This window comes from Octopus bimaculoides, chromosome 5 (assembly GCF_046866305.1).
Source record: "Octopus bimaculoides isolate indiv1 chromosome 5, ASM4686630v1, whole genome shotgun sequence".
Classification (NCBI taxonomy): Eukaryota; Metazoa; Mollusca; class Cephalopoda; order Octopoda; family Octopodidae; genus Octopus; species Octopus bimaculoides.
The window spans coordinates 50473295-50494918 of record NC_142932.1 but is presented as its reverse complement, the minus strand read 5'-3'; the positions used below and the strand labels follow the sequence as shown (position 1 = coordinate 50494918).

The window sequence follows — 21624 nt, the reverse complement described above, 5'->3', positions numbered from 1 at the left end:
TGTATTGCACAAGACTCTGTTAGTCAGCCACTTCTGAAACATATATCACATCACAAGAATCATGCTGTGTTAACATTCATTTTGAATGAATGAGGAACTTTCTAAATTTAACAGAAAAAAAAAATACCAACACCTCTTTCTTCTATCATTCATTTCCATTCTGTAACGGAATCATTACTGCTCTGGAATTTTTACATAGAAAATTTTCAGCATGATGATAAGAGTTAATATAGAAGCAGTAATTATGGTGAAACATTGTGGTTACACAATATTAGTCAGCTCTGTTTAGACAGACATGTATTGCAATGATTGCTGATTGGATGCTTAGGAACAACTATGAGTATCCCGTACCATGTACACGTTGATATATGATGTACATTGATGCCATCTTGAGTCAAATTTTTCTAAATGATCTGTATTTTGCCAGTGGCCATTGATATTTACTGTCAGGCTTTCACTTAAAACATTTATCCTTTTTTTATTTGCTGTTACACGATGGAAATTATGTGACTCTTTAGAACACAGTTTTCCAATCACAGTTTCTTGGTCATGGAGAAGTCAATGGAGGGTTTAGCAAGAAGTAGCAGTATAAATATGTTAAATATACGAAAGTGCATTTTTGAGTCATTCTTGTATTTGAATCTGCATTTGTGATTTTATTGTATATGCACAACATATTCCCAAAGGTAGGGAAAGCTTTTATTAACAGTAAAAATGGCCACCATGAGAAAACATCTTAATAGGATATTGCAGAGGAATTTGACCTAAACAAGATTTTGGTTAAGACAAAATTTCCTAACCATTCTTTGTGATGTCTGATGGATTTAGTGTTGTCAAACCTTGCACTGGCAATTTTATTGCTTGTTTAATCTCTTCTGAAATGAAACTTTTTCAGAGGAAGTAAAAGATTAACAAAGATACAGTGGAGTGACAGGGTCATTAACCTTTTAGCATTTAAACCAGCCATATCTGTCCAAGTTATTCTATCTATTCTATGTTCAAACTGGCCAGATCTGGCCTCTTACACCACCCCTGCAATTAAGTTAGCTTATCAAAATCTTAAAGCTACAAAATAATGCATGATTAATACAAAACAGTGGCCTCATGGAAGTAATGACAAGTGTCCAAGACCTTTGGCACTATGTCATGCTTGAGAAGACCCATGAAGCCAAATGAAATCATAATTGAGGCTGATGCTGGTGTCACATGACTGGTGGCATGTAAAAAGCACCCTTCGAACATTGGGCCTCATGGAGGCGATGATAAGTGACCAAGCCCTTTGGTGTTATGCTCTGCTTCAGAAGACCCATCAAGCCAAGCAACTGGCACACATACTGGTGGTATGTTAAAAGCATCCATTACACTCTTGGAGTGGTTGGCATTAGGAAGGGCATCCAGCCATAGAAACCATGCCAAATCAGATTGGAACCTGGCGTAGCCCTCTAACTTATCAGTTTCAGTCAAACCATATAGCTCATACCAACATGAAAAACAAATGCTAAATGATGATGGTGATGAATGCGAATAAATAGTTTTGACAGAATAATTTGAATGCTAAAGAATAATGTGAATGCTAAATAGTTTTGACAGAATAATGTGAAAGCTTAAGGGTTAAGGCATAAGAGAAAATGGCCTTCTGTTCAGGCTCTTTACTTTCTGATATCAAATCCTGTCGAGATAAATTTTTAAGTTGGTGCCCCGGCGTGGCCACACTTCAATGACCGAAATAATTAAACAAATAAAAGGAAATAATATTTATGTAGTAGTCCCCTGAGATGTGAAATGTATTTCAAGGGTTCCCCAAGAGCAATCAACCCCAACTGTAAACAATTTAGGAAACCCTGCTTCAGAAACTTCCTCTAGTGGTTTGCTGACTAATGACTAATGGTGAATGGTTGAGGCACCCAAGTACTACACAACCATCTGATGATTTTACAGTTCTTGTCACTTGTTGTATCTTATATCCATTTAACTATCAGCAGCCAAGCCTTTTCAATAAGCAGGTCCTACAGACTGATTTATACAACAGCAGCAACACTAATGATATTGAATCCTAATGATTTATAGTCGATCAAGTAATCAGTTATGATAGTGGATTATCTGGATTGTTGGCAGCAATGGACTGACATTTGAGTGTCTTTAGCAGACAGTGGGAATGTACTGAATGGGACAATTCACACTGTGTGTGTGTGTGTGTGTGTGTGTGTGTGTGTGTGTGTGTGTGTGTGTGTGTGTGTGTTTAGGGTCTGGGTTCATTCATATCCATATTCCTTCTATTATTTTTAAGCAATATGAAAATACATCTTTATATATCTTTCTGTTCCATGTGACTGCAATCAATGTTTCACCACCACTACTACTACTACTACTACTACTACTACTATTCATTCTCAGCATCACAGGCCATGCCAGCCACTCCTGTTGCTTCTACAGTACAATATGGTGATAAGGACAAGCTTCATGGACCATGCAAAGCAGAATGGGAGCTGTGCCTGGCTCCCAACTGATTTCTCTTGATGCTTGTTGCCTATTGATTGGTTTGTCAGTGTAGGTTCTTGCTGTTGCCATAGTTACCACAGTGATACAGAGCTTAGATTAGCTGCTGTTGCCATGACTACTGCTGCTGCTGCTGCTGCAGCGAGTGAATCTAGTTCAGTTCATTGATATGAAGAGTGTGGGGAGGGGGCAGGTTTCAAACTCTCATGCATGTACATGCATGCACGCACACATGTAAGTGGATATACTGGCATAAATAGTAGCTGTATGACTTACACATACACATATGCGTGTGGATATGTGGATATATGCTTATCTGTTTTTATAACCCTTGATTTAAACAGCAATTTCACAATGTCTAATTATCTATACTTTTATCTCTGTCATTATCTATCTAATTATCAACTTACATATCTCTCTATCCATCTCTCTCTCTCCAATATATATATAACCCATCCATTTAGTGTGTATGTTTATATATATATATATATATATATATTGATCCATTTGTGTGTATGTGAATGTATAAATATTTATATATGTATATAGATCCATTTGTGTATCTGTGAATGTATGAACATTTATGTGTGTGTGTGTGTGTATAGATCCATGTATGTGTGTGTATTTAACTATGTATTTATATACACACATACAGTCAGAGGAAATAGAAGTGCATTACACCGCACCACACCATGCTACACCTCACCAAACATCACAAACAATCTGCAACACCAACTCCATACACCAAAACATAGCACCATACCATACTGTACCACGCCCACCACACCACACCATACAACACCCCATGTACAAACCACCACACCTCCACTAGTGATGGTCATGAACAATCCATTGTTTGTAGTTTGGACTATTCACCAACTATTCATTGTATGTTGTTTCATAGAACCTTTAATAGTGAAAGATAACCTAGGTGGCAGAGAAGGTGGTGGCTGTGATGGTGGTGTTGGTGGTCTATAGGTGATGATGTGGATTGTAGTAGTGGTTCTGATAATCTGTGCCAATGGTTTGGTTATGGTGGTGTTGGAGATGCTGGTCATGAGATTGGTGAAGAAGATGGCAGTGATGATAGTAGTGTTGGAGATGGTGCCAGTAGTGGTAATGTTGACAGTAGTGTGTTGATGATGGTCACAGCAGTGGTATTGATACCACTTGTGATGATTGTAGTGATGTTAGTGACAGCATTGTGGTAATAGTGATGTTTATAATGATGGCACTGTTGTGCAGGTGGTGATTGTAATGGTATTGGTGCCAGTAGTGGTGGTGTTGGTCATGATGGTATAGTGGTATTAAGCTCTTTATTGTTCTAAATCCTATCTAACCATTCTTAATGTCACATCTGTCAATGTTAATGATTTATCTCAATTCGCCTATTTCTCTATCTCTGACAGACCATATAGTTTTTTTTTTTTGCGATATGATTGGTAGGTTGCTTTTGGAAGAAATGAATATATGGTAAAGAGATCAGATAGCCACCAGTTTATGGGTGTTATATCGGATATATAAATACATTAAAAAAAAAAAAAGAAACATTGAATGCTTTTATGCTGTAGCTCATGCTTGGGCAATTTTTTTGAGAAGTGGACTGCATGACATATGGCTCATCATGAGTTGGACCACACTACTAAAACAAATTCAAGATAATTTTTTTATTGTCATGCCATTCAGAAAGCTTTATGGGCCACAGTTTGCTCACGACTTGTCTAGCTGAATGGATCTCAAACTGACAAATACTAACCCTCCATGCCCACAAACATTAGTGAGGATATTTGTGTACCCATCTTTTATTTATGAGAAAACAAAATCGAATTTGTCCTGTTTTAATTTTATTAAATATAGTAATTTGTTCACCTTATTCTATCCTCATAGACCTTCCTTCTTCAGTCCTGATATAACAGACTTATGAGCAAAAATAGCACAGCCATTATCATCGTATTTTTTTATTTAGACATTATATATCCAAGACTATTTCATCCAGTAGGTCCTTCAGTGGGTAGAATGAGATTTTAAGAAAATTTATCTGCAGCATGGCCACAGTCTAATGACTGAAACAAACAAAAGATAAAAATAAAGTGTATTTTTGAAAAACTGAGTGACCACATTTCTGACCTCTTAATTGGTTCATGATTGTGTTGATACACTACTGTCGTTGAGTAATCCCACTTGTCTGTGTTTGAGTAGATCTGTACAGATTTAGCCAATCAAATGAAATATTTTATTTCTGTTTCTATTCATGACCACCCTGTCAGTATTGTTATGTAATTTAAAACTTTTAAAATATGTGCTGCTAGTTGTATGAGGGAAAATTTGGCAGCTATATTTTATTGCAGGTTGAGTGACATCATGGATGTTTCTCAACTGGTTTGTTTTATGATTGTATTTATGTTGTAGAATAGTAATTTTATATTGTATTATAGAAGTATAAAAGTTTTGTAGTATGGTTTTGGCCAACTCATGGTTATAGTGGACGACACTAATCCACTAAAACATGACAACTGCTGCTGAAAATAAAACAAGATTACTGCATGTTCAGCATTCAAAATGGCAGGATCTTCTTAAATTCCCATTTCTAGACCATACACTTTTGATGGTGGACCTTTGTGCTTGAAATATATAAGGGTTACCCAACTTTCCATTTCATATTGTTAGAAGCTCTCTGTCTTTGTTTCTGTTATTTAGCTATATTATGAATTTATTATTTAGCTAATATGTAGATTGAAATAAAACTGCTTTAATATCTTCTATGAAATGACTTTAATCTATAAATCTCAGGTTTAATTGATGCAATTTTGCTTTCGGTGATGAAAGTGGCTAACTAATTATTTTGGTCAATTTGATTGACTGTTCATCATGATATTGAAATTGATATATGAATTGATTTTGTCATTTATCTGGTAATGTCACTACTGTCTGCTTATTAAGATGTGTACTATTTATGCAGAGTTATTTTCATGTCAATGAAATAAAATCAAATTATGGGTATTAAACAAAATGTCTGATTAGAGTGAAGAAAATCTTGTAACAAGCTGTTTTGGAATAATTTTTTTTCATCATTCAGTTGCTTCAGAAAATCATTACTAATTTTCTTGGAATGGTTCTTGGATGTACAGTACTCAGGCCCCTCCTCCTCCATAGGATCTTATCAGAGGCAATCATCTTTCTGTGGATGTTATCCAGTCATCTCATTTTTGGTCTACCTGCCAGTCTTGCTGGTTGACTAGGCATGAAGAATCCATCTTGCAATTCTTTCCTGTGATGTTCTAATATGTCCATAGTATTGGAACTGTGACCTCAATGCAGAGAAGTAGTGGCTCAATCTGGAGAGACTCCCTGATCTCCAAGGTACACACCCTCTCTAGCAATGTTACTCCAGAGAGCCTATGGATGAACCCTATTTTGGCCACTTGTATCTACAATTGTACTCTTTTAATCATTTCCTAATGTTCATACCATAGGTAAGGTTAGGCATGGAAACCAAATTGAAGACGGTGAGTTTGGTTTTTTACCAACCTCCCCTTTTTTGAGAATTGAATGCTGAAGCTAGCACATCCAATTCTACTTCCTATCTCTCACCATCACTTGTGAATACAGCCCCAAAATACTTAAATTTTTCCACTTGTCTTAGTGATGTTCCATGAACATGCAGAATGCACTGGGAAGACTTTCTTGAGAGGACCAATGTGTCAATCTTCATAACACTAATTCTTGTTCTTGCCTTGCAACACGTGGCAGCAAACCCACTCAGTGCATGCTGAAGATCACCATTTAAAGAGCCAAGTAGCATCATGTCAATTGCAAATATCAGTCAACTGATTCAACACCCACTGTGATACCATTTCTTCTGCTACTAAAACTGCAATTTTGTAAGTTTGAGCCTCATCCATGCCAAGAACAGGATTTCTCAAAGTGGGTTTCTGAAAAAGTTCCGGGTTTCATCAAAATACAATTTCATGAAAATTTATTTTGCCATTTTGCAATTAAAGCCCTCCCCACCTCTTCTCTCTCTCTCTGGGTAACTATATTCCTTCTCTATAGCAAGACACTTGTTTCTATCTCTCTGTCACACTCTATCCTTTCATCATCTGACACGAGGTCATCTCCTCTAATGTCCCCTCCCCTCTCAAAGGATCTTTGTCTTGCATGTTACTTAGTGATCCTGCTGGTGCTGGGGCCACGTAAAAAGCATCCATTTCACACTGTGAAGTGGTTTGCATTTGGATGGGCATCCGGCTGTAAAAACCATGTCCAAACTGACCTCACTTGTGCTGGTGCCACATAAGCATTCAGTCCTCTCTGTGGGGTGGTTCATCTTAAGAAGGGCATCCAGCTATAAAACCATGCTAAAACAGACACAGAAGCCTGGTGTAGTCTTCTGCCTGGCCAGCTCTTGTCAAACTGTCTGACCCATGCCAGCATGGAAGGTGGATATCAAAAGATGATGATAATTTGTGTGTATGCATGCATGCATATATATATATATATATATATATATATATATATATATATATATATATATTCGTGCCGGTGGCATGTAAAAGCACCCACTACACTCTTGAAGTGGTTGGCATTAGGAAGGGCATCCAGCTGTAGAAACTGCTAAATCAGATTGGAGCCTGGTGTAGCCATCTGGTTCGCCAGTCCTCAGTCAAATCGTCCAACCCATGCTAGCATGGAAAGCGGGCGTTAAACGATGATGATGATATATATATTAGCATTATTTCTCCAAAATAAGTTTTGATTCATTTAATGCCTGATTAAGGTGGAGAGGTTTCTGTAAATTATTGTTTTGTGGTCTGCAGTTTTTGGAGAATTGCATAATAGATTTTAGAACTGCTTATATAAAAGATGGAGGTTGAGCAAAGATGACTTCCTTTTAATGCACCGCATGAAAAAGAAGTAAATTTTCTGTGGGATACCAGCCACCTAAAGACCACTTGTATCTGATTGCTTTTACGAGTTTGAAGGAAGGGGAAAATATGAAGTAAATGTCCCTGAGAGAGAAGGAGAGAGACTCTATTTCAATCTCACATTGGAATATTTCAAATTAATAGACAGAAAAATAGAAGAAAAACAACTTCCACTTTATTCATAGTATTACTGATAAAATTGCATGTATACCAGTATAGGTTTCAAGATACATTTCACGGATACTCTGGGATGAATGTTCCTGGGCTCATGGAGGGGGGGGGGGGTGAGGCCATGCATCATCATACTCCAGCCCCCACCTGTTGATTCAGTACATTTATTTTCATTGTGAATTACTTTCAAGAGAGACTGATACTAATTTGAAAAGTCAATTTCACCAAAGACTTTTTCTCTGTACTACACTACTTCTAAAGGAGTATCTGATGACCATTTGAAAGATAGTGAAAAATGGCTAGCTGTGGTAGGTTTGCTCATGAGTATTTGTGAAAGACAGCACAGTGGTTCTGTTCACAACAGTTAGCTCAATTTTTTTCAATCATGAATTCATTAGTGCAAGTTCTAATACAGATGTGCGACCAGTTTTCTTGCATTGTTGGTTCCAGACATACCGAATTATCCATTTTACTGGATTAGAATATGTTATATTATGATAATTTTGATTAAATTTGTAGAAGACTGCTACCATAAACCTATGCCTGTGTCTGTATAATAATTTTATATAAGATTTCCCTGAGCTGGTTAATGTATTTTCAAGGGTTCCTCAAAAGAAAAATGGTAAGGAAGTCATGTTCTAGATAAAGTTTGAAAGAGAAATCAGGATGATCATGGCTGGAATTCCTTTGTTTAGAAGTTTGTCTAGTTAGAGGTGACTTGGGACTAAATAACAAAAACAAGTTCTGAACAAGTGACCCACAAACTAGCTGCAAGCCAGCAATCTGACAACTCAATGTGTAATAGCTCTTCTTTCTCAGAAAATAATAGCAAGGAATGGTTTGATTGAATAACCAGCCATTTATATAGAATTGAGTTTGAAGAAGCCAATCATGGCAACAAGACAATTGATCTGAACCAGGACACATCTAAAACCTACATTTCACTGGCTCACAACATTTTAGATCAAACAGATAAACTGACAGATTATAAGCTGGATCATAATTTGAATTTTCTCTTCATGGTTTTCTATTTTTTGTACTTTGTTTTTCTTTTTTTTTTTTAACTAGCAGTTTATAGATTCTTCTGTTTACAATTAAATTTCATATGATCACAGAAAATGATTGTAAAAGAGATATAGATATAGATTTATTGACTTCAGACATTTATTTGATTTTGTTCATTGATTTTCTTTGTTGTTGTAGTTGTTGTTTCCATGGGTTTTTGCTACATTTTGATTTGCGAAAAATTTATTGGATATAGAATGGAGAGAAGCTGTCTATATCTGAATTTGAATTTTATTTGAAGTTGTCTGGAAAGAAAGATTTAGGAAGAAAGCAGTCAAGTGTGTTGTTAAAACTGATAATTGAGTAATAGTAATAGTAATAGAGCATCAACTACTTGGTGCAAATAAACCACACTCTGAACTGCACACATAGAGTTAACCCAGTCGGATAAATAAATCTTTAGGTAGATACTACCTTGGAAATGGAATCTAGTGCTCTTACAAAATTTGCAAAACTTCAGTTTCTATTATTGCTGTGTTGTAAATACATCTTTCCTCATTGAGGGTGAAGTGTAACATGTAGTAGGTTGGGGCTTTTTTGTATATTAAAAAATTTTTTTTTTTATTTAACATCTAATCAGGGACAGCAGGGAAGCATCCATGATTCCTTGTTTCTTCAGGGCCTCTGAGACAGATGGGAGAATGGAAGGAAAGTACTTTCAAACTGACGACCTGGCCCAAATGCCTGCAATATGATGGACACTGCCAGTGGTATCCAAAATAAGTTGGTAGTGTTGAACTGGGAGATAGATTAAATCTGCTACCCAAGAACTTGGAATGCCAAGAGCTGGAATCCATACTGCAAAGCAGCATACTTGATACTCTCACAATTTTATCAATTCACTGCCCTGGACTGGTACCTTATTTTATTGCCCCCCTCCCTCCCCAAAGGGTACTGCAAAACATTTTCTCCTATGCTCTAATGGCTATCAATTTGCTGTGGTATATTAGGATTTGTGGAAGCATGTGGCTCAGTTGTTAGGATGTTGGACTACTGATTGTAAGATTGTGGTTTCAATTCCTGGACTGGGTGACAGGTAGTGTTCTTGAGCAAAGCACTTCATTTCATGTTGCTCTAGTCCACTCAGCTGGCGAAAATGAGTAATCCTACAACAGAGTGGTGTCCTGTCCTGGTGGGGAATTTATGTGCCATGGAAACCGAGAAACCAGCTCTTATAAGTTAGCATGATTCAAGAAGGTAACTGAGGTATTAGGGATTCATGGTAACAACAAGGGTGCCTGGCTGTGGAAAAAAAGCACCTCAACAAATTCCATGTGAGCATTAGAAAGTGGTTGTTAAAACAATAATGATGATGCACACATGCATACACACAATCATCATCTATATTTGGGAGGGATTGGCACAAATATGCCTAAATATAACATAGCTCTTGAAAACAAAATATAAATGGTTGGAAGACAGCCATATTACAGGGTGGTTGGAGACAGTACCCCTGCCCTACCTCTAACACCAGCATCACCTCTTAATTGCCACATGGCCAAAAAGGTTTCACCTACCCTCAAGATAGTGTGGAAATAAAAATTAACAGGGTTTTGAAAATACAAGTAAAGTATGTACTCTGAACATATGTCAGTAATGTGTATTGGAGTGACAGAAATATGTGTGTACGTGGTGGTGGTGGTGGGGGGGGGGCAACCTTTAAAGCGAGTTTTCTAATGAAGCTCATCTATTTACCTCTCGAATGATCTGTAGTTTTCTTTGTGAATAATTCCCAAACATCTTAACATGTGATTTCTGATGGTTTTTAACTCAAGTGATAAGTTAATTTTGCAACATTTCCCTCTGTCATAGTAAAGTTTCGCACTGGTTCTATGTTTCTCCATCTCTGTTTGTCTCTCTCTTGTTCTATCTTACATAGGCATGCATGTCCTTCCCTCTCACTTCTCTTTCTTCATTTTTTTATGCACACGCAGACACATTTCCATATTGAGGCATACACAATTTTGCAGGGAGTGAGAATTAAGTAGGCATTTGAGATAGATTCTTCTATTCATTGCACAATAATAATTTTGAAGGAAAAAAAATCTTCTGAATTAAGCTGTGTGTGTGTGTGTACGTATGCATGCATATGCATGCATTGACCTGTGTGTTTTATCTGTCTGTGAGGGGTATTAAGTGCATTAACGTGTGTGATACTTGTTGGTGTGTGTGTATGCATGTAATATGTGTGATATGTGTGAGAGGAATCTTTGGACAATTCCAGGAACAACGCACACATATCTTATACTAATTCCATATAAGGTTTAACAGCTACTTGCAAGACTATAAACTTTCTCAAGCTGAAGGCATTTTAAATTTCAAACTGATTAATTCTACTTTGAGCAGACCAAATATAGCTTCAGCCGTTTTTTTTTTAATCACAAAACCAGGTCATAGAACCAATAGCATAAATTCCCAAGGCAAACCTTTTTTTCAATCTGGCATGTCAAAGTATTAATTTCTTAAATAAACTTCTTATTGGAGAGTCACTTATATGTATACATGTATTTTATATTCAGGTAAATGCTTATAGATAAGCTTTTTATAACATGATACTGCAGGGAGATATTTTTGTTTGTTTTTTTTTTAATCAAAATCTATTGCATGTCATTTAAAAACCTGTGGTGTATAGCAGGTTTGCAATCAATGATTTATATAGGTGCCCTGTTAAATTTAGTGGAACTGCAGTGCCAGGAATATTCTTTTATTCTTCTTTTACTTGTTTCAGTTTTTGGGTGGTAGCTATGTTAGGACACTGCCATGAAGGATTTTAATTGATTATATTATTGACCTCTGTACTTTGTCTCCTCATCACCATCCTCCTCCTCCTCCTCCTCCTCCTCCTCATCATCATCATCATTATGATGTAGTGTCCACTTTCCATGCTGGCAATGGTCAGATAGCTTGACAGGAGCCGGCAAGCCAGAGGACTGCACCAAGCTCTGTCTTCTTTCATTAAATGTTTTTTTAAACAGGGAAATAATTCAGTGGGTAATTTATACCTCAGGATATTTCTGTATGAATGTACCAATTCTAATGCTTTACTGATATAAACACACATGCAATGTGCACGTGCATGCACACATGCACACACTCACTCTCTCCCTATGTGTAGTGCTTCATTATGTCCATAAGCTAAATGGTGTCTTAGAGTTTATAGTGTGTTGTTACATGTTTAATACATATTTTCTCTTAGTCTACATGTAAATCAACTATCTATAGCTGTAACTTTGTCACACCTTGTATATGTGCTGCACTTATTCACTTATGCAATCTTTTCCAGAAAAATAAATATTGAAAACCTGTATAAGCAATGTTGGTTTATCTGTTTAATTAAATGACAATACCTTGTCTGCAGGAGAAGATTTGTTATTACTCATTAGGACTCAGGAAAGCAGTTTAACTTCCATTTTACAAACAAGTCAAAGAGGAAATGTTTTACGCTTCTATAATGTGATGGATACCTGTACTAGAATGTTCTGCTAAGACTCTACCATTTCTACTAATTAACCCTATGACAATGTTGGTGATTATAGGAATCTATTGTTAATATTCATTGTTGTCATTATCACCATCCCCTCATTTTTACATGATAACTCACTGTATACTGATACAGTTAAGTCACATTTTTACTACTTTTATTGTGGTTACCTCTTTCACTTATAAGCAGGACAAAACAATGCAGTACCTTCTAGAAATCACCACAAATTACTTGCCTTTCCAACTATATGCTCACTTCTCCATTTATATACTCAGCTCCAGAAATGTTAAAACCTCTATCTTTTCTTTTATTTTTCCAGCTGTTCCTGAACCCCCTGGTAAACCAGAAATTACTGAGGTGTCATCACGCTGGTTGAAGGTTTCCTGGCCATCAGTTGTTGAGGACAACAACAGCCCTATTACACACTATCAAGTGCAGATTAAGTAAGTTGGTAATTCTATTGTTTCTTCTTCTGCAGTATTTATCTAATACCTACCTATATAACCCATTCAATATTTTAAACTATCTAATTTCATACAGTCTATATTGTTTGGTTAAGTTGGTTGATCCCCTTGCATGTAATATCTTCATATATTTTTTTTTTCAAGAGGAAAATTATTATTGGGTCATCTCATAAATAATGCGGTTCTTTCAATTGCATGAACTAAAAGTCGGAGGGGGACGGGATAAACTACCTGCATCAACTTGCTATAAAAGTAGGTAGTGAAAGTTTTGAAGAGTGCAATTCAATTTTAAGTTATTTTTTCAAAGCTATAATGGAAGTGACAAAGGAGCATAAGTTCAATAAAGGCAGCAACACAACAGAAAGTGTGAGGAATATTAATGCAGTATATGGAAATCGGACAATAAGTCTAAGTTAGTGTCAACGGTGGTTCCAGAGATTCCAAGCTGGAAACTACAGCCCAAAAGACGAGCCTCATCCTGGAAGATCTGTAGAGCTTGATGAGCCTTGTCCTGGAAGATCTGTAGAGCTCGACGAGGACATCCTGCAAACCCTGGTGGAACAAAATCCCATTGTGACTGTTGAGGAACTAGCAGAGAAACTTGGATTTGGTCATTGAACCATTCATTGACACCTGCATGCCATCAGAAAAGTCATCAAATTGGGTCATTGGGTTCCTCGCAAACTTTTCAAGTCTAATCACATGCAGAGAATGAATGTGTGCTCTTCTTTGCTGGCTTGTCTCCCAAATGAACCTTTTTTGGACCAAATAGTGACTGGTGATGAGAAATGGGTTCTCTATAAAAATGTCAAGCGCCGAAGACAGTGGTTAAGGAAAAGGAGAAAAACCAATACCCCAGGCTAAAGAAGGTCTTCACCCATGTAAGGTGTTGTTATCTGTTTGGTGGGAAGTGAAAGGTTTAGTCCACTTTGAACTTTTAAACCCAAACCAAACGATAACAAAGGAGATCTACTGTGAGCAGCTTGAGTCAGCGCTTGAAAAAAAACGACCATCTTTGGTTTCAAGATGAAAGGTGTTCTTCCATCAGGATAATGCTTGGTCACATACAGCGAGGATGACATTCCAAAGGCTGAGGAGTTTGAATGGGAAACAATGTCCAACCTTTGTATTCGCCGGACATTGTCCCGTCTGATTATCATTTATTCTGCAGTCTTCAAAATCATTTGGACGGAAAAAATATGAATTCTGTAGACATGGTCAGAATATTACTGGAGGCACATCTGGGACAAGTGAATTTTGGAAGAGGGGCCTTGCAAGTCTACCAGATAGATGGAAGAACATTGTAGAAAATGAAGGAGAGTATATTTTAGATTAAAAAAGAATTTTGAAAAATAAAAGAATTATAAAAAATAAAAAAAGTATTAAGAAAAACCCGCATTATTTATGGAATGACCCAATATGTGTGTGTGTGTGTGTGAATGTATGTATGTCTGCTTATGAGTGTGAGCCTAGGCAAAACTTTTATTGACAACCAGCTTTATGTTGCAGGTCTTCTTTCTCTACTCAGATAATGTTTACCCACATAAAGTCAGGACCAATACAGCTTAGCACTATCATCATCACAAAGGAAGTAAGAGCATAGCGATCCACAAGCCATTTCATCCACTGCATTAACAATACTGCCAAGCAACCGCCTTAGACTTTTGTTTTATATTAACCTCAGAAATAAGTACAAGAACTTGACCAGCATAGTTAGAATCATACAAATATAACCGCAAAGAGAATATAAAAATTAAAGTGAATGTACAGGTGCAGGTGTGGTTGCTTCTCAATCACATGGTATAAAAAAAATACTGCATTATTTATGGGATAACCCAGTAAAAGACAAAGGAATGCAAAAATCTGGACTTTTTGAAGATGGTAATCCTAAATAACATTGATCTACAAGGTTTTTGGTGTTTAGGAAATAGACATCATTCCTATACAAAATCGGTCTCCTGAATCCAAATATAATCTTCTTTTTGACCTATCAAATCTACGCAGTGTTCATTATTCTAAGCTTTTTTCTTTTTCCATACTTTTTAAATATTTTGGTGAATTAAGCAATAGAAAATGAGCAAGATGTCCTCTTCAAGAAAGGGTTGCATAAATTCTCCAGATGTGTTTTGTTATATTTGTGGAGAATACACATTACCTGAAAATTGAAAAAACATCACTGATTTTGTTGAAACAGATTATATGGTATATTTTGGGGTCAAGCTGGGAGACCAAGATAAATATTGGGCACCACATAATGTCTGCAAACAATGTACAGAACATTTGCAACAATGGACTAAAGGAACAAGGAAAAGTATGAGGTTGGCTCTAACAATGGTATGACCCCTATAATCACGTGGACGACTGATGTTTTTGTAACCTGAATTTGAAGGGCATTAACTGGAAAAATCAACAAACACTTGTCTATCCTAATCTTGCCTCTGGTATTAGACCGGTTCCACACAGTGAAGAGTTTCTTGTTCCTATCTTTAATGTCTTGCCTCAGATAACTTTACCCTCAACCAAAGAAGATCCATCACCTGAAAATTACACTACAGATCAAGACTTTTCAGTTGAGTCTTTACCTCGGCTATTCTCCCAGGTAGAGCTGAATGATCTAGTTCATGACTTGAACCTCCCAAAAAAATTTTGCAGAACTGTTGGCTTCCCGACTGAAAGAGAAGACTCTTCTAGAGAATGGTGCCCGTATAATTTTTTATTGGAGTTGGTATGAAGAGTTCTTTTCTTTCTTCACAAAAGAGGAAGAGCTGGTTTATTGCAGAGATGTCAGTGGGCTTCTTAAACTTGGCATTGAGGAATATAAACCAGAGGAATGACGTCTTTTCATAGACAGATCTAAGCTTAAAATGTGTATTGTTGCACATCGGAAATGTGTATGACTGTCCCATTTAGCTACTCAACAACTCTGAACGAAAAATATGAAGAAATTAAGTTGGTTTTAGAGAAGATACTGTATCATGATCATAAATGGGTCATCTGCATTGACTTAAAGATGGTGAATTTTCTCATGCGATAGTAATCTGGTTATACCAAATACCTATGTGGGACAGTAGAGACTGAGTAAACCACTATGTTAAGAAAGACTGGCTGCCTCAAACAAATATGGCTCCATGTAGAGCCATATATTGGAAGAACCCTTAGTTGAGTGAGATAAGATTATTTACCCCTTTTGCTCAAAATTTGGATTGATCAAGCAATTTGTCAAAGCTCTTGATGAAAATGGAGAGTGCTTCAAGTATATCTGCAGTGTATTTCCAGACTTGATGATTGAAAAACTTAAAGCAGGGATTTTTGATGGACCACAGATCCATAAGCTCTTGAAGGGGACAAATTTTGTGAAAACGATGAGTGGAAATGAAGCAATTTAAAAACTTTTTTTTTTTTAAATTATAATTGACCCATATGTGACAAGTATTTGAAATAAAAAGATGATTCTTTTTCCTTCTTATTTCAGGTCTTCTTTGCAAGACTGGAGTGAAGGGGACATACGTTCCATTGGAGTAATTTTCAACTCTACAAAAATTAGGGACCTTCGACCTTATACGCAATACCAAGTTAAAGTATTTGCTGTGAATGAGATTGGCCCTAGTCAATCAAGTGAACCTTCTGCCATACAACGCACAAGCTCTGAAGGTATGTTGTTCATTCTACTCAACATTGTTGTAGTGAGAGTGTTTCTTTTAATATGGTTTTGTTGATGTTGTTTAGTCTCAAGTTTAGCCATGTATCGTTTCTGTATTTCAGACATTAGAGGTCAATTTGAGGGTATCTACTTTTTGTAGTAAGTTGAATGACCATGTAGAGGACCCATGAGGGTGGCGGCGGTGGGGTTCCTCTACATGGTGATTCAACATCCTAATGCCAACCATTTCACAAAGTATACTAAGTGTTCTTTTTATGTGGCACCAGCAGCCTTGAAGTTACTAAATAACTTACAAGACAAAACCCCACCCACCTCAATTGAGAGGAGAATAGTATTGTGGGAGGTGGCTTTTTGCCAGAAGATGAGAGGTTAGAGCAATGGTCCTAGACCGGGGTCTATATGACCCTTGGGAGTCCTTATAAGATTTTGCTGTTAAAATTTAACTGCAATAAATTTGGTTATACTTCTACAAAACACAAAATATTTTAACAATTTTTTTTCTTTACTATTCCTTATAATATTCAATTATAAAGATATAATATATTTTTTCTTTTAAACATTGACTGGTTAGGAAGATCCACTTCAATAATATGGAAATCATAAGTGCCCATAGGTAAAAAAAAGGGTTGAGAAATATTGGGCTAGAGTAGGAATAAAGAGACAAAAATTGGTACTTGCAATAAAAGGAGATACATGTCTACCTCAAGTAGTAGGGAGAGGAGATTTTGAAGTGTGATGGGGTGGGGTAGTACCCTCAACTTGCAGGGAGGTATATACAAGCGGGTTGTGAGAAGTTCCTGGTTTTCGGTGAAAGAAAACACAGGAAAATAAGTTGATTATGATTTTATACAACATATTCCCTCTCAGGTTCACACACTTATTGCAGTGATCCTTCAGTTTTCCTAAACCCTGTAAAAGAACTCCGAAGGTTGGGCTTCCAACCAGGCCATTTGTGATAGCCTTAGAGTCAGGAACTTTTCAGTACTCTGTCGTGTGTGTGTGCACACGCGCACGCACACACACATATCATAGGGTACTGATAAGTTCCTGCCTTTGAGTAAAAGAAAATACAGGAGAATCAGTTAATTATGATTTTATTCAACATATTCCCCTCTCAGGTTCACACACTTATGGCAGTGGTCCTTCAGTTTTTCTAAACCCTTTAACAGAACTAAGAAGGCGGGGCCCCTAACCAGGCCTTTCATGATACCCTTAAACTCAGGAATTTTACAGCACCCCCTCATATAAGTGAAGTGGAACCAAGGATTGGATAAAATGAATGGGTGGATAAGTTGACAATATTGCGAAAAGTGGGTGGAGGGATGGGAAGGGAATGTAGTGAATGGACAAAAATAGAGGGGAGGGGTTTGTTAGGAAGGTATGTTGTGTTGTTGCAATAAATGTTATAAGGGATGGCTGTCCACAAGTGCAAGTCCCATGAGTCAGAGTGGCTGTTCCAGCACATCTTCCTCGCCATCCTCCAGGACAATGCCTTTTCCATTTTGTCTGCTGGGACCGTGAGAAATGTTTTATAATAAAGATATATAAAGAAGAAAAGGAAAAAAAATGTAATAATCAGAATTTGGAAAGACAGTTCCAAGAGTGATGCAAATGTAAGAAGGTTTGTTCATTCATAACAATGAATAGAAAGTATTCCAATAGAACTGGCTAATGACGGCGGTGGTGGTGCCAACAGCATCAGTAGCAGCCATCACAATAACAACAATGACAAAACAAAGCTATCAGAACAATTTCTCAGTGTATTCAGTATTTGGATTGTTACTTCTTTTTTTTTTTTTTTTACATCACAACCTTTTCATAAGTTACACGTTTCACATGGTTCCTTTATTTTGCATTTCATTCTTTCATGAATTCTAATGAAATATGCAAGATAAGATGGCAGAGTTCTATTTTTCTTTCTGACATTTTTTTTTGTTTTTGAATAATTTTATTTCAGTTGTTAGATTTTATATTTTTTCTTTAATTATTTTCTACTAATGAGTAAGTTCTGTTGTTTAATGAGTCAGCTAGGCTGAATAGATCATGTGTGGAATGTGTTAATGAGAATGGTGAGTTTCTTTGTTGAAGTCCCTTTCCTCTCCACCAACTTGCACAATATCACTTGCTACTATTATGTTGTTTATGATATATTTAATGTTGGCCTTGTTGTGTACTAAGCACCAAATTGTCTACATTTGTTGCTACGGTATGCACTATTCGGGTCTGCATGTGACAAATGCCATGTGAGTGGAGTTTGGTAGATGGAAGCTGAAAGAAGTCTGTCATGTGTGTCTTTGTGCTTGGTCCCCACCATTGCTTTACAGCTAATGCTGATCTATTTACACAACTTAGCAGATCAGCATAAGCAACTGATAGAAAGTATCAAGCTCAAAAAAATTGGGGTTAATTCATTCAATTATAACTCTTCAAAGCAGTGCCTCAGCATAACCGCAGCCCGATGACTGAAACAAATGATATATATATGTATATATATATATATATATATATATATGGTTTGGTATTTCGCTGAATTTCTTTTGGGAACTACTAGGTCTTAGTAGACACAACATGTGGTCTATTTCTAGCACATTAAATGTCCACTTTACTGGTTAACATTATATATATATATATATATATATATATATATATATATATAAAGTGTAGTATATTGCCACTTAAGTGTGGCTGACCCCTAGGGGTGGATGTTACTGTTGCTTTTAGCCCCAGGAGGACATCTCCTCCAGCTGGCTTATCGACACACGACTGTGTCCTGTTTGCCAAGGGAAGTTATCCCTCTCACCACGATCTGCAGCACGAACGGATCCGGATTTCAGGGTTATTTCCCTTCGTCGGCGTTCGATAGCTACTGACCTTGGTGAGAGAGACAAAAACCTGGCAATCTTATATCTTCTTTTCCAGTGAAATTCTTCACTGATATCGAAAAGGTGAAAACAAGCAATGTTAATTCTCTAAATGAAGTATTAACAGTAACTGCACGATAAAGTGTAGTATATTGCCACTTAAGTGTGGCTGACCCCTAGGGGTGGATGTTACTGTTGCTTTTAGCCCCAGGAGGACATCTCCTCCAGCTGGCTTATCGACACACGACTGTGTCCTGTTTGCCAAGGGAAGTTATCCCTCTCACCACGATCTGCAGCACGAACGGATCCGGATTTCAGGGTTATTTCCCTTGGCAAACAGGACACAGTCGTGTGTCGATAAGCCAGCTGGAGGAGATGGCCTCCTGGGGCTAAAAGCAACAGTAACATCCACCCCTAGGGGTCAGCCACACTTAAGTGGCAATATACTACACTTTATCGTGCAGTTACTGTTAATACTTCATTTAGAGAATTAACATTGCTTGTTTTCACCTTTTCGATATCAGTGAAGAATTTCACTGGAAAAGAAGATATAAGATTGCCAGGTTTTTGTCTCTCTCACCAAGGTCAGTAGCTATCGAACGCCGACGAAGGGAAATAACCCTGAAATCCGGATCCGTTCGTGCTGCAGATCGTGGTGAGAGGGATAACTTCCCTTGGCAAACAGGACACAGTCGTGTGTCGATAAGCCAGCTGGAGGAGATGTCCTCCTGGGGCTAAAAGCAACAGTAACATCCACCCCTAGGGGTCAGCCACACTTAGGTGGCAATATACTACACTTTATCGTGCAGTTACTGTTAATACTTCATTTAGAGAATTAACATTGCTTGTTTTCACCTTTTCGATATCAGTGAAGAATTTCACTGGAAAAGAAGATATAAGATTGCCAGGTTTTTGTCTCTCTCACCAAGGTCAGTAGCTATCGAACGCCGACGAAGGGAAATAACCCTGAAATCCGGATCCGTTCGTGCTGCAGATCGTGGTGAGAGGGATAACTTCCCTTGGCAAACAGGACACCGTCGTGTGTCGATAAGCCAGCTGGAGGAGATGTCCTCCTGGGGCTAAAAGCAACAGTAACATCCACCCCTAGGGGTCAGCCACACTTAAGTGGCAATATACTACACTTTATCGTGCAGTTACTGTTAATACTTCATTTAGAGAATTAACATTGCTTATATATATATATATATTTACATATGAAGTAAAAGCAGCTATAGTATAAGAGATATAGATATTATTCACCACATCTACTTAATGTATATGCTTTGTATTTTCCCATAGTTGCAGTAGTTCGGTGGAGTATATACACTCTCAAGGTGCCAGGTGTTAAAACACCTCAGAGTCATGAATGGGCAAGGTAACTCACCCTCAAACCAATTTGGGAGTGACATTTCACCATTATTGTGGTTCCTCGAAATCATGTACCCACCAGGGTTGAAGGCAAGTCACCCAGCTAGTCCATGACTTATATGTTCATGACTTGTAAACCCATTTTGCTGGTATGCCTGGACATTGCATATCTAAGAGAAAATTCACATATGAAATATAAACAGTTCTAGTAAAATAGATATTAGTTATTGCAAATACTTAATGTATATGCTTTGTGTAATTTCTGGTAGCTGCAATAGCATGGTGGAGTTTATACACTCTCAAAGCACTGGATGTTGAAGCACATCAGAGACATGGACAGGAGAGATAACTCACCCCCAATCCCATCTGGGAATGATAGACACTGATGTTTTGCCATTTTTGTGGCTCCTCAACCTCCTGTACATGCCAGGGTTGAAGGAAAGTCACCCAGCCAGTCCGCAACTTATATGCTCATGGCTTGTAATACCAAGTGCTGACATGCCTGGAAATTGCATACCTAAGAGAAAATTTAAAAGCATATATATATCCTTAGTATAAAATAATCATTATCATCATTGCTTTTAATGTCCACTTTCCCATGCTTGCATGTGTACTGGTCAAACATAATTTGTTGAGGCAAATTTTCTACAACTGGATACTCCTTCTGCTGCCCGTCCTCTCCTGGTTTCCAGTCACAGTAATATGACTTGATATGCTTTCATGCAAGACTGGAAAGGAGGTGACTTTGCTTGGATATCTGTGATGTTTGTTTGTGACTGTCTCATGATCTCAAGACAGAGAGGCACATGCACACACACACGCATGCATGAGCGCCAGGCTTCTTCTTTCAGTTTCTATCTTCCAAATTCACACACAATACATTGGTCAACCCAGGATTATAGTAGAAGGCACTTACCGAAGGAACCACACAGTGGAACTGAATCCAAAACTATGTGGTTGTAGAATGAACTTCTCAACCATACAGCCAAAATAATTTTGGAATTACAATTTCCTTTGGTAATTCATAACATTCAAAGACCCCACCATTAGGTGAGATGGATTGATTTTGTTTTGGTGCACTCAGAAGCATAATTCCTTTTTAGTCAGATCACTTATATATCTGCAGATATTT

General features: G+C 37.3%; 1 protein-coding gene across 3 annotated transcripts in view; it reads left to right on the top strand.

The window, feature by feature from the left end:
- The window catches only part of LOC106881686 (putative receptor-type tyrosine-protein phosphatase mosPTP-1), a 305456-nt gene that overhangs the window by 202965 nt on the left and 80867 nt on the right, over positions 1–21624 (top strand). For all 3 annotated transcript variants that reach the window (XM_089352243.1, XM_089352242.1, XM_089352241.1), the window contains exons 4-5: positions 12458–12581; positions 16075–16253. In XM_089352243.1, coding sequence (XP_089208369.1) covers positions 12458–12581; positions 16075–16253 — 303 coding nt within the window. The remainder of the gene's footprint in view (positions 1–12457; positions 12582–16074; positions 16254–21624) is intronic.